Source organism: Dipteris shenzhenensis, chromosome 8, assembly GCF_047967505.1.
Source record: "Dipteris shenzhenensis isolate YYH24624 ecotype China chromosome 8, Dip_SZ_1.0, whole genome shotgun sequence".
Classification (NCBI taxonomy): Eukaryota; Viridiplantae; Streptophyta; class Polypodiopsida; order Gleicheniales; family Dipteridaceae; genus Dipteris; species Dipteris shenzhenensis.
The window spans coordinates 9831608-9845039 of record NC_141603.1 but is presented as its reverse complement, the minus strand read 5'-3'; the positions used below and the strand labels follow the sequence as shown (position 1 = coordinate 9845039).

The 13432-nt window shown below is 44.9% G+C and overlaps 1 protein-coding gene across 2 annotated transcripts in view; it reads right to left on the bottom strand.

Annotated features, from left to right (window-relative positions):
- The window catches only part of EMB2654 (Tetratricopeptide repeat (TPR)-like superfamily protein), a 79953-nt gene that overhangs the window by 45734 nt on the left and 20787 nt on the right, over positions 1–13432 (bottom strand). For both annotated transcript variants that reach the window (XM_087378253.1, XM_087378254.1), the window contains exons 2-5: positions 3774–3946; positions 3482–3587; positions 1993–3105; positions 1810–1915 (exon numbers count right to left, since the gene is read on the bottom strand). In XM_087378253.1, the coding sequence (XP_087234379.1) occupies positions 1810–1915; positions 1993–3105; positions 3482–3587; positions 3774–3946 (1498 nt within the window). The remainder of the gene's footprint in view (positions 1–1809; positions 1916–1992; positions 3106–3481; positions 3588–3773; positions 3947–13432) is intronic.

Sequence of the window (13432 nt, the reverse complement as noted above, 5' to 3'; positions counted from 1 at the left end):
AAAGCTAGGTGACACTCAATATCGTTGGCCCACACTAGAAAAAGACCTGTATGCAATTGTGTAAATCTAAAGGTTTGGAGACACTACTTGTATGGCTCAAATTTTCTTGTATTGATTGATCATCCGTCAATAAAATATGTGTGTGATGGGTCGGAATTTTGGAAAAGAAAGGCTAGATGGGCAAAGTTAATGCAAGATTTTGCTTTTGAAATATGTTATCGAAAGTGTTCCTTGAATACTATTGGCAGATGCCTTAAGTCGGGTCATGTTCGTAAATGCTATGTCATTTACATAAATATCCTCAAACCTATCTCAATCCTTGAGAGGGCTTTGCACAACTGATAGTCATTTCAGTTCTTATTGGCAGAAGGTCCAGGATGAGAGCTCCATGATTGACCAAAACTCAGGGATTGTGCTACCTACGGTACAGGCGGCAAGAGGTTAGTGGATGATTAGGAATGGTTTACTATTCCGGAATGAAAAGATATGTATGCCAAATGTGTCACATCTTCAATCTAAGATTCTCTAGGAGTGACATGATGCTCCAATGCAGGACATCCAGGCATCCATAGGACTCGGTCTCTTGTGAAACATACATTTTATTGGCCTAAGATGTGTGCATTTATTGAAGCTATGTAGTAGGTTGCCGTGTTTGTCAGGTTACTAAGGCCAAACATCTTAGAAGTGTGGGTTTATTACAACCATTGCAAACCCCGGGTAATAAATGGCAAAATATTTCCATGGACTTTATTACTGGTTTGCCTAGAACGAACAAGGGTCATGACTCCATTTGGGTCATAGTTGATTGTCTGACAAAAATGGCTAGATTTTTACCTACTAGATCAACCATATCAGCTATTCAATTGGCTCACGAGTTTGTGGACCAATTGTTTAAGCTATACAGTTTGCCTTCAGACATAGTCAGTGACCGGGACTCTTAAGTTTACAAGTAGCTTTTGGACACTTGTTTTTGAGAAGTTGGAAACTACTCTCAATATGAGTTCCGCAAATCATGCACAATCCGATGGCAGTACAGAGAAGGTTAACCAATTGGTTAAAGATATGCTTCGTGCATATGTTTCAAAGAGACAGTCTTCATGGGAAGACTATCTCTCCATGATAGAATTTGCTTACAACAGTGCAAAGCATTCAAGTACAGGTTACAATCCTGTTATGCTTATGTACAGGTTTCAACCTAAGTCACCAGTTATGGTTGGGTTCAAGGGAATAAACAATGATGCTGCAAAGACATTCTTGCAAGACATGCAAGAAATGTTGCAGTTTGTCAAGGAGTCTATTAGAAGTGTCCAGGATCGAGATAGATTTTATGCTAATAGACATCGTTCACCCAGAGAGTACTCTGATGGAATGATGGTGTATTTACGTATTCCCAAGGAATCCAAGAGTTTAAGTACTAGACTGGTTCCGGAATTATCCCCCAGATACTGTGGTCCATTCAAGATTATTAAACGAATTGAACCAGTTGCATATAAACTAGAATTGCCTCCTGATGTTAAAAAACATCCACTTTTTCATGTCAGTTGACTGAAAGAGTTACTGGGTGCTGATGATCATTTCTTAGAACTGAAAAGAGTTTTGATACAACCCTAGACCCTACTAAACAGATATAGTCTGAAAACTAAGTATAAGACTCAAACCAAGTTAGTCAAGGATACGTATGTTACAAAGATCATAGCAAATTTAGAAAGTGATGCAATCACTGATTTCTTCTCAAAAAGTAAACATGGTCGAATGTAGACCTCCTGTCTCACTTTGACTATAACACTAAAGAAAAGATAGCCATGTTACCTTTGACACCATAAGCATGAAGTAAGGATGTGTATGTTACGACATTTGGTCTGCACCCAAATCTCTTCATACTCTCATACACCGCCCGTGCTTCAAGGTGCATCCCCTGTTTATGTAAGATGTTTGAGTTGCGCTCAAAAAAAGGAAATTATTTCTTGTAAGTGATTAATGTGTGCACCCCACCTTCTTGGCATATATATCAATCATTGCAGAGCAAGCCTCCACAGTTAAACCCAATGCTCCAGAGCATATCTTGTCAAAAATCATCCGTGCTTGTAAATGATCTCCCATTATTCCAGCTCTTCTCATTAACAGGACATATGTCACGCAATCTGGGCGGACCCCCTCTTTTTGCATTGATATAAGAAGACCTTTCAAAGCACCGTAGGCACCTCCTTCCATGAGCGCTGTTAAAGCTGCATTATATACAGTCGTATCCAGCTTAATATTTTGACTAGCTGCCTCTAAAAGGATGTCTTGTGTCTTTACAAACTGCCCACCCTTACTGCATGCAGTAAGAAGAGTGCAAATGCTCACACTGTTGGGCTGAATACCCTTTTCCTTCATCTCATTGAACACATGAAAAGCATGCTCCACTTTGCCAGCTAAGCCGTAAGCATTGAGTAGAGCATTGTAAGGCACAATACTTGGTTTTATGGAGTATCGTAACATCAAATCAAACATTTCTTGAGCTTTATCTGGATGTCCCGACTTTCCAAAAGCACTGACAAGTGAAGTATATGACACAACATCTGGTTCATGTCCACCTTTTTTCATGAGATCGAAAAGATTCATTGCCTCAGAATGCATACCAACAGAACCATATGCCCCAATCAAAGTGTTGTACGAAATCACATTTGGAACAATACCTTCTGCAAGCATTATTTCAAAAGTGGACTTAACTTCAGAAATCCTTCCACATGCTGTGTAAGCATTCATAACCGTATTAAAAGTGACTACATCCGGTCTGCAGTTACTGCACTCTGATGTCCTCATCCTGTAGAAGACTTGTATCGCTTCATTATACCGTTCTAATTTAGTCAAGCATTTTATGACAATGTTGGATGTATAGCGGTCAATTGGGACCCTGCTCTTTTCCATGTGATGAAAGTAGGCGATAGCTTTCTCATACTGAGCTCCATTCTTGAAAGCTGAAAGCATAATATTGTGCGTTACTACATCAGGTCCTACACCATTATCCATCATTGTCTTACATAGTTGCAATGCGTCCTCCCACCTACCACTAGTCCCATATGCATTGATCAGATTATTATAAGATGCTCGACAAGGAGGAACCTGCTATCAAAGAGCACAAAAGTGTGACGGGTATTGCTGTAGCAGAAAGAAAGCAAGTCCCTTTTGGAAGCAACAAACCAAATCTAGCAAAAGACGAGTTGCATGGTCATTCCCTTCACCAGAAGACATTATGCTAGACTCCCAATTCAAGGATATTAAGCTATAAAAAATATAATGAATTAAAGTGCTTCGAAAACAAATTTGAAATAAAAATTCACATTAGCAACAATAAAGAGGTATAATCAGTAATCTGCCTTCATCTGCAAATCCAGCCCACATAACCTCATCAATAATCTTTTTAAAATAGTTTTACTATGAGATTTTACTACAGCACCGTTACTGTACTACAATAAGCACATTTAAAGCTGTTACATACCCCAGCTTGCAGCATATCATTGAAAATATTGTGTGCCCACTCCCACTGACGAGCTCGACCATGTGCATTGATTAAAGCATTGTATGACTCCACATCAGGCTTGCATCTGGGTAAGAAGATAGATAAGAACCCTTTTTTGTTTTAATTGTTTACACCAAAGAGTAACCAATCAAAAAGCCACATTCAGATCCCTCTAATATTTACATTACAGTCCCTCTTTCGCCAGAGAGTTGACTGTCAAAAGTATGATAGTGTATTGAAAGGTAATACAGTATAAACATGGCAAGCTCACCTCCATTTCTGCATCTCCTTAAAGAGCCCACGAGCATCATCTATTCTTTCATGTCTGACATGCAGGCGAATCATGAAATTGTAGATGTCATTCCGTGCTCTATATACATCCTGATTTTTCATCCAGTTGAAAACTCGGAGACTATGCTCAATTGCACCTGTTTTAGTGATCTCCTGCTCACAAGTTTTCAACAATCAATTTAGGAAAATAGGGGGCGATACAAACAAACAAATTGAGAATGTTCACTTGTTAACATTATATTACAAGCCCTCTCTTCTCCCCTTCTTTCCTGTTTTGGCCCCTTTCCCATAGCATTTTGGCCTTGGTTTCTGATCGTCCCCGCTGCCACGAACTGTTGGTGAGAGCTGCTAGTGCTGCAAGCAGCGCTCACCCAGGAGCTGCTCCAGGCCCTCCGTGGTCGCACACTGCTCAGGGCTCCCCCAAACTGAGGCGCCTAGCCTCACATTGGTCACACCGAGTAGGCGCCTGGAGTAGCGTGGAGCTTCTTGGTTCGTTGGATCACCCAAGAGTTTCCAGTTGGGTTGTGTCAGTCCAAGCTTCCGCTCAACATGTCTCAAACTCCCACTCAGCAGTCGCGGCTCTTCAGAACTCCCATTCAGCAGCTTGAAGTACTTTTTGGTAATGGCGCCAGATCAAGCTGGTCCGGAGCAGTTCATTTGCTGGTCTCTCAATTCGAAGTTCAGTTTGGGAGCTGCCCCTCAGATTGGACTGCTCACTAGAGCTTCCTGTTAATCTCTTTTATGAGCTGGGTACCTGCTGCAGATTTCTTGTGTTTCGAGATTCCTTGGAGCAGCTTGTTAGCTGCATTTGGTGCGGGCTATAGTGGCTGGTGGAGCTTGGGCATTTGGCGTGGTTTTTTGGCAGGAGCAGAAAGTCATTTCTCAGGCCCCCCTTCAGGCCTTTCTTGGCTCTGCTGGCCTCCTTCCTGGTGAGCTTTTTTGCCAGCCCTGTCAGCGCTTGGAGCAGCCTTAGCCCGGGCCTTGGGCTGATCTTTTTCTTTTCCTTTCTCTCTTTCCCTCCCCCCCCCCCTCCGCTTTTTTCTCGAAGCACAGAGTTTTTGCTTTGATCTTGGAAGGCCGAAGCTTGGTGGTGACCTTTGGTCTGGCAAGGAGGGCTCCAATGGCAGCACTCCCAGCTCCCATTGCTGTTAAGATTCTACTCTCTCCATAGGACAAGCAACCCGTGAAGCTAGCAGTTCAATCTTTACAAGACAAAGCCGTCATGGGCAGGACTGTCGGTCTCATGCCGTAGAGGAGCCAGATACGGGACTGGCTATACACAATGTCAGCAATAGAAGGGGACCATGTTCAGGAGGTCACCATTTATTGGAGAGGAGTTTTCCTTCTCCAGCTGAGCTCGCCTGATAGCACCCTAGCACTTGTAAGAGCAAAGCCCCTTTTCCTAATCCCGCACTTCGTGTTTCTTTTCCCTTGGTACCATGGATTTACAGTGGAGGACATGGACAAGACCCATCACATGCCCTTCTTTCATGTGATGCTCCACTTCCCAGGGCTCCCAAGAGAGTACAGGGCCATCGTCCCTTCCATCGGATGATCTTTTGGCAAAGTGTTGGAGTCTCCGCCGGATACAGCAGCCTCAGTTGTGGCAGATGACAAGGGGGTTCCGCAACTCAAGCTAGTTATAAAGAGTCCACGGTTCCTTTTGGAGGAAATCTACCGTGAGACCCTCTATTGGGGGGAGCTTCATCAATCCGATGCAGACAGATGGGCCACCTGGCACGCAATTGCTCCAGAGGACAAAGACACCCCCCCAGCAGGCTCGATAGGGACAGCAGAGGGAGCCCCAAGCGGACAAGGCCTAGCATCGACAAAGAAAGCAACAGGAGCAGGAGTCCCAAACCCCTTGGGTGGAGACTTCTGAGAGGAAGTGGACTAAGGTGGAGAGGAAGAGGCCGAGTAAGAAGGCCACGAAGAACCGGAGGCAATACGTCAGACTTAGTGAGAGGGGGCGAGCAAGGCGAGTGACAGCTTCCCAGCCTCAAGGAGAGCAATCAAAGAGCGCCCCCCCAGGCCATCCCCAAACCTCGAAGATGAGACATTTTTTAATCGGGTGACTAGATAGTTTTCCACCTTGGTCAACAAGGACACAATTAAAGAGATGGGAGCGGGCAGATGCACTATGACCCTCAGGAGATTCTAGAGATGATCACAAACTACTATCAAGGCTAGTTTCAGTCCAAAAAGGAGTGTCCTCAAGTATGTGCAGCCCGGGAGGCAGTTGGACCCATATCCCGATGGGTCTCTCAAAGCATGAACAGGCAGATAGAGGATCCTTTCACCGACCAACGAGGAGCTTTTTGAGGCCCTCAAGGCCTTCCCTCCACAAAAGTGCCTCAGACAAGATGGATTGACACTATCCTTCTTTAGGTGCTTCTAGGAGCATATCCACACCCCCCTTTGGCCTTCCAAGAGATTTGCAACTCAGGTTCTCTTCCACAACCTTTGAGTCGTGGTTGGATCTGTTTGATCCTGAAGGGGGGAATAGGCCTGATCGTCGCCAGTGGAGACCGATTACTCTACTTGACACCGTATGCAAGATCTTAGCCAAGGTCTTAAATTTGCGATTACGGTCCTACCCAGTAGATATTATTCACGAATGCAGACAGGTTTCATTCTCGAGCGCAGTATTCTAGACAAAATCTGCACCTTTTGGGAGGCACTAGATTGGACTAGGGAGGAGTCGCTTCTCAGACATATGGATGAGAGAGGTCTTAGTCTTATATGCAAGGAGTCCTAGTCAAATGCTTATTGGTGGCCACACTTATGAGGCCTTTTTTCTTCTCCTCGGTTCAACAAGGCTTTTCCCTTGCCACCTTTCTTTTCATCTTCGTAGCTAAGGCGTTGGGTTACTTTTTACAATTTCAGACTTCAAGCCTCACAATGATGAGGCTCCCAAGTCCACAAGAGGAGTTGTTGGATTCAGAGTTTGTAGGTGACACGGCCCTTTATGTGGAGGATCAACAGCGAGCCTCGAGGCAGTCAGGGAGGCCTTGGATGTATACTGTGTGGCCTCTAAGGCTAGTATCAACTAGAAATCCATCGGGTTCCTTACTGCAACAGAGGAGGCCTAGGAAATTCATGACTGGGGGGCAGCCTTGGGCTTTCAATGGATTCCGCAGGGGCAAACAACACGTTTTGCTTACCAGGTGGGTATAGACATTTCGGCAGAGCAATGGATAGCCTCGATTTTAGAGAGTGCGGCACAAGCTTCTCTATTGGCTCAGCCAAACTCTCCTTAAAGGATACGGCCTTGGTGGCCAACCAAGTCCTCGCCCACAATCTCGTACATAGCCTCTTGCTCATGCTTTCACAGAGGACGCATGGGTCAGCTTAGGGGCATGGTGCTAACTTTTTATGGACAGGCTCCGATGGCACACCGAACACCAAGGTCGTGAAGGTCCGTTGAGAAAAGAGAGAGAGAGTGCAGGTACAAGACGAGTCGATAGAGAAGTCACGTCAATCTTCGATTATTTGAAAACACACAAGTACAAAGTACTTGTACCTAGACCTAGGACTGAGTGTCCTAGGTGTCACATAGGACTAAGTGTCCTATGTGGCCTAGAAGGCACTAACACTATAAGTGCCTACACTTATGCCTACAAGGCACATACCATGGCCTATAGGGCATCACTAGAACCATTAGAAGATGGCCTACAAACCCCCCTCCATGGGATGGGCTGAAGTACTCTGTAAACGTCTCAGAACACCTGGTAGTTTCTGGTCATGGTGACACATGTTCATCCAAAAGGATATAGCCACCTATGAATGTACAAGGAATGTCAGATCATGTAACAAAGGGAACCAAGTGTAAAGCCTGTCGGAAGACTTCGAACTTAGGACGAGGAAGTGCCTTTGTAAACATATCTGCGATGTTGTCCTCTGTGGGAAGATAGGACAACTCTATGTCTCCTGCTGACAACCGCTACCGAACATAATGATAGTGAACTTCAATATACTTGGTACGCGCATGGAACACTCGGTTACGCGCAATAGCCAAAGCACTCTGGCTGTCAGTGTACACAATAGTGGAGGATGTCTGGCAAATACCAAGATCTGTAAGTAACTGTCGAAGCCAAACACACTCTACTGTAGCGGTGAAAGCTGCCCTGTACTCAGCCTCACAGCTAGACGTGGCAATTGTCGGTTGCTTCTTGCTGAGCCAAGAAATACATGAATTGCCAAGCAAAAAACAATTGCCAGTATGTGACACTCTGGTGTCGGAACATCCTGCCCAGTCACTGTCCGTGTAAGCATGCATGGTAAGTGAACCCTGATCACCGTAGAAGAGGGCTAAATCCTGACTGCCTCTGAGATATCTGAAGACTCTCTTCACTGCCTGCCAATGCTGTGAACTGAGCATGTGCATGAACCTGCTGAGCTGAGATACTGCATATTGCAAGTCAGGTCTGGTGTGACATAAATAAATAAGGCATCCAACAGCCTGCTGATAAAGAGTGATATCACATGGTGGGCTCCCATCATGAGCTGAGAATTTGAAGCCAGGGTCCACTGGAGTAGAGATTGGCTTGCAATCCTCAAACTGAAAACGATCAAGGAGCTGTCCAATATACTTGGACTGAGACATTATGATACCCCCCTCAACATGAGCAAACTGAATGCCCAAATAATAATGGAGCCGTCCCATGTCTGACATGTCAAAAATCTGCTGCAAATCAGCCTTGAAAGCTGCAATTTTTTGAGTATCAGGGCCCGTGATAAGCATATCATCCACATATAAAATCAGCACTAAAAAATCAGATCCACTCCCACGGAAATAAAGAGTGGGTTCTGTGGGACTATTCTGAAAACCAAGGGATAGTAAGTGTGCATGAATTTTGGCATACCATGCCCTGGGTGCCTGCTTCAAACCATAAAGGGCTTTTCTAAGCCGGCATACCTTGTTTTCAGAATTAACAACCTCAAAGCCAGGAGGTTGTGTGACATTGACTTCTTCCTGCAGATCCCCATGAAGAAAAGCGGTCTTGATGTCAAGTTGGTGCACTTGCCAATGATGATGGGCTGCAATGGCAATGACACATCGAATGGTAGTAATCCTGGATGTGGGAGCACATGTCTCCTGAAAGTCAATGCCTTGTTATTGGGCATACCCTTTCGCAACAAGACGGGCTTTGTATCGAACTATGCTGCCATCAGATTTCCTTTCTAAGTTGTAGACCCATCGCGTTCTAATGGCATGCTTGCGAGGTGGGAGATCTACTAATTCCCATGTGTCATTTTTGGCAATAGATTGTAACTCAGTTTTCATTGCATCCATCCACTCTTTGCTGTCAAAAGCATCTTTATGGCACAAAGGCTCTTCATTGCAAGCTGTAGCAAGGAGTGCAAACTCAAAAAGTGACCATGCTGTCTATTCCCTGATCTTGTCCGGGCAGCAAAAGGCTGATCTTGTTTGCTGTCCCTCAATGTATCCCGAAGCCATCTGGGAACTTGCCTTTGCTGTCTATTGACAGCTCTTTCTTCAATGACTGCATCATGAGTAATGGGATCATTTTGTGCCGGAAGAGAGACCTGCAAATCAGCATGAGGTTGAGGCTGATTATTGCTTAGTGGAGGGCTTGCAGGAGGCTCATGTTGCTGCTCAAAATCCTCCTCTGATGATGGCAGAGGTAACCAAGATTCAAAGACATCAAACATGTCAACATCTAGCTTTGCTTTGCAGTCCACAAGAGGAGAAGCTGAATGTTCAGCAAAGATCACATCTCTACTGACAATAATCTTCCCAGTATTTGGTTGATATAACCGATACCCTCTGCTCTCCTAGCTGTAACCAATGAATATGCATTTGATTGCCTTGTCATCAAGCTTATGTCTCAGCTGAGATGGTACATGAACATATGCAAGAGACCCAAAAACTTTCATGTGTGAAAGTGAAGGCTTCCTGCCTTTCCATGCTTCATAAGGTGTAATAGTCTTTAATGCCCGTGTAGGTGATCTATTCAGCACATAGTTGGCACACATTACTGCATCAAGCCAAAATTTATTGGGCAAAGACTTGGCCTTAAGCATGCATCTGGCCATCTCCATTGTGGACCTGTTTTTCCTTTCAGAAACAGGATTCTGCTGAGGCGTGTAAGGAGTAGTGCATGAGTGATGAATGCCCCGTGAGGATAGAAATGCATCAAACTCCTTTGACATATACTCACCCCCCCTATCTGTGTTGAGGGTGACAAGCTTGTTTCCTGATTCATTCTCAACCATATTCAGCCATCTCTGAAAGCATAAGAAAACTTCAGATTTGGCCTTTAAAGGATATACCCAGCAATACCTTGTGAAATCATCAATGAGAGTCATGAAATACTTGTATCCTCCAATGGCATTTGTCCTCATTGGGCCACAAACATCACTGTGTACTAGCTGCAATTTCCTTTGTGAGAGTTTTGGACAATTCTTTTGAAAAGGAAATCGATGCATCTTACCCAAAAGACAATCCTCACACACATGTTTGGAAATTGTGTGAGTATGAGGTACATCATTTGCCATCTGCTGTGAATGTAGCTTTGCAAGAGCTCTATAATTGAGATGGCCCATTCTCTCATGCCAAAGATGAGTTTCAGCAAGTTGTGAATCTGAAATAGCCAATGCTTCCATAGAAAGTGCAGCTGGATGATGATCAAGGTGATAAAGCCCTTTTTGCAAAGTGCCAGTGAGAACTATGGCATTGTCATCACGAAGATCATATACTAGGCATCTATAGCCATCAAAAATTACTCTGAAACCTGAAGTAGCAATTGCTGAAATTGAAATCAAGTTGACTTCAATGCCAGGCACAAAAAGAACATTTGTCACAATGACACGATGGCTGGAAATGGATGTGAGCTGCACATCTCCAACTCCTTTTACAGCATATGAAGCATTATTGGCACATGTAGCAGTCCCCCCTCGAGGTGCATCAGCTAGAGAATGAAACAACTGTCTACAAGATGTGACATGCTTGGAAGCACCACTATCAAAGTACCAGGACTGAGCATCATTAGCAGTAAATAGTCCATCAGCTTTGGAGGGATCAAATGAGCAATGAACAGCCCATGCCCAATCATCCTGAAGAGCATGTGCATGTGAAGCATCTGCTGGCTCATGGGATTCAATGGCATGTGAGGCATTAACTGTCAATCCTGCTTTCTTTTTCTCCGAAGCAATGCACTTCCTACATTCTGAAATGTCATGTCCAGGCTTGCGACAATAGTTGCATCTTTTCTTCTTTCCCTTATCTGCTGTATTTTTAGATGCATGGGAGGAATTGCAGCTGCTATGCGTAGAGGAATTGCAGCTGCTATGCGCAGATTTTGGCTTGCCCATAGGCTTGGAAGCCTTGCCTCTTCCTGTCTGCTGTGAAGCAAATGCATGGTCAGGAATAATGGCTTGTCTGTTAGCTCTACTTTGCTCTTCCTGCAAAAGCAAAGTAACTAGCTGGTCAAAAGAATAGTGGTCTGGATTACCCATGGCCACTAATCGAAGGGTTGTAGCAAACCCTTGATATGTATCTGGCAGTCCATTCAATGTGGTACTGACAAGCTGTGAATTTGGCACCACCTCGTCAATGTTGGCAAGCTGTTCCATGAGGTCTTTTACCTTTGTCAAATATGCATCCATTGACTCACCTTCATTCATATTCACTTCCTGTAATTGCCTTCTCAAATATGCAACACGAGCTTCATTGCGTATCTGATAGAGAGAAGCCAATTTATCCCGAGCATCCTTTGCTGTGCTGCAAGACCGGATGTGTGGAATAATGATTCTCATGCATGATAAAGCAATGCATGAATGTGACCACATCGGATAGTTGGTGCCATCCAACTTATCATCTTCACGAAGAACTCCAAATAAATCTTGATTGTTCCCAGCCATAGCAACTGTGATAACCTGTAAAAGACCTGAAAACCCAAAAAGCCTCAAGGCTATCACTGCAAAAAGCTGGCTGTCCCAAAAATGACAGCAAATATCTGACCCAAATCAAAGGGCAAATGCAGATCTGACCCAAATGTGACTGTGACAGGCAATGTTCACTGCAAAAACAGCAAATTTGGCAAAAGCCCCAAATTTATTGAGGGCAAATAGGCCAAAAAGAGGGCAAATGTGGAAAAGCCCCAAATTTTGCTGAAATTTTGCAAATGTGACCCAATGTATGATAATCTGACCCAATGTCCTACAAATCTGACTCAATATCCTGCAAAAAAGCTTCAATGTCCTGCAAATGTGACTCAATGCTTTGCAATCAAGCTGTACAGACAGCTCAAGTACAATGTACGGCTGTACTGTCAGCTTAAGTACTGCTGTACGGACGTATAGTGTACCACTGAAGGTACGGAGATCTACATAGGACTTGTACTACATGTACGGGTCTGTACGGGCAGCACAAGTACGGATCGTGTGTACGGATTAGGTATCACTGAAGGTACGACGACGCACAGTACGGCGCAGAGTATGGCATAGGTACAAGTGACGACGGATGTACGACGCAGAGTACGGTGCATAGTACGACGCCGACGGATGTACGGCGACCTTCGATGCAGATGTACGACGACGACGCAGAGTACGATGCAAAGTACGGTGCCGACGGGTGTACGGCGACCTTCGATGCAGATGTACGATGACGATGCAGATCTGCTCACGTACGGACTATACGACGCAGATACTGTACGGAAGGTACGGACTGTACGACGCCTGAATATTGGACAGCAGCTGAAGAGCCTCGAACAGGCTGGGAATTTGTCGACCAACAGGGCAGAAAATTCTCCAATGAGCAATGGAGGACTCGGGGCTGAGGAGAGCTGGAAGGCTAGAGCAAAACCTGCTCTGATACCACTGAAGGTCCGTTGAGAAAAGAGAGAGAGAGAGTGCAGGTACAAGACGAGTCGATAGAGAAGTCACGTCAATCTTACACAAGTACAAAGTACTTGTACCTAGACCTAGGACTGAGTGTCCTAGGTGTCACATAGGACTAAGTGTCCTATGTGGCCTAGAAGGCACCAACACTATAAGTGCCTACACTTATGCCTACAAGGCACATACCATGGCCTATAGGGCATCACTAGAACCATCAAAAGATGGCCTATAGGTCGCTTGGCAAATAGTGATCCTCCCCACAGGGAAAGGGAGGGTTGGGAGTCCTTCATCCAAAGATGCAGAGTAGAGCCCTCCTGGGCAAGCTAGTGGTCGAGGCCTCAACCCAGGCTCAAAACCCTGGAAGGTCTTGCTTTGTAGGGATTCTTCGAAACACACCTCATATAGAAGGACAGTGGAGGCAGTCTCATAGGTAGATCTTTCAGAGGCTCCCCTCACAAGGAAGGACTCCCCTCTTATGAGGAGTCTCCAAAAGGTTTGGCAATGCTATAAGAGGAGTCTCCAAAAGGTTTGGCAACGCTTCGCTAGGGGACTCATTTGGGCCACTCCTATGTGTCCTGACAAGTTTGAGTGGCAACCACTCATATGGCATCTGAAGGTTCGGGATCAAGAGGGTCTCATGGTAGGCCAACGGAGCCACATTGTTGGATGCAGTGGGATAGTGGTCTAGCCATGTCATTTGAGACCTGGAGACGTCTCTTTGTGTTGGGAGGGGCTGCACAGCTCCGTAGCTCCTCCTCATTGGTATGGACAGTT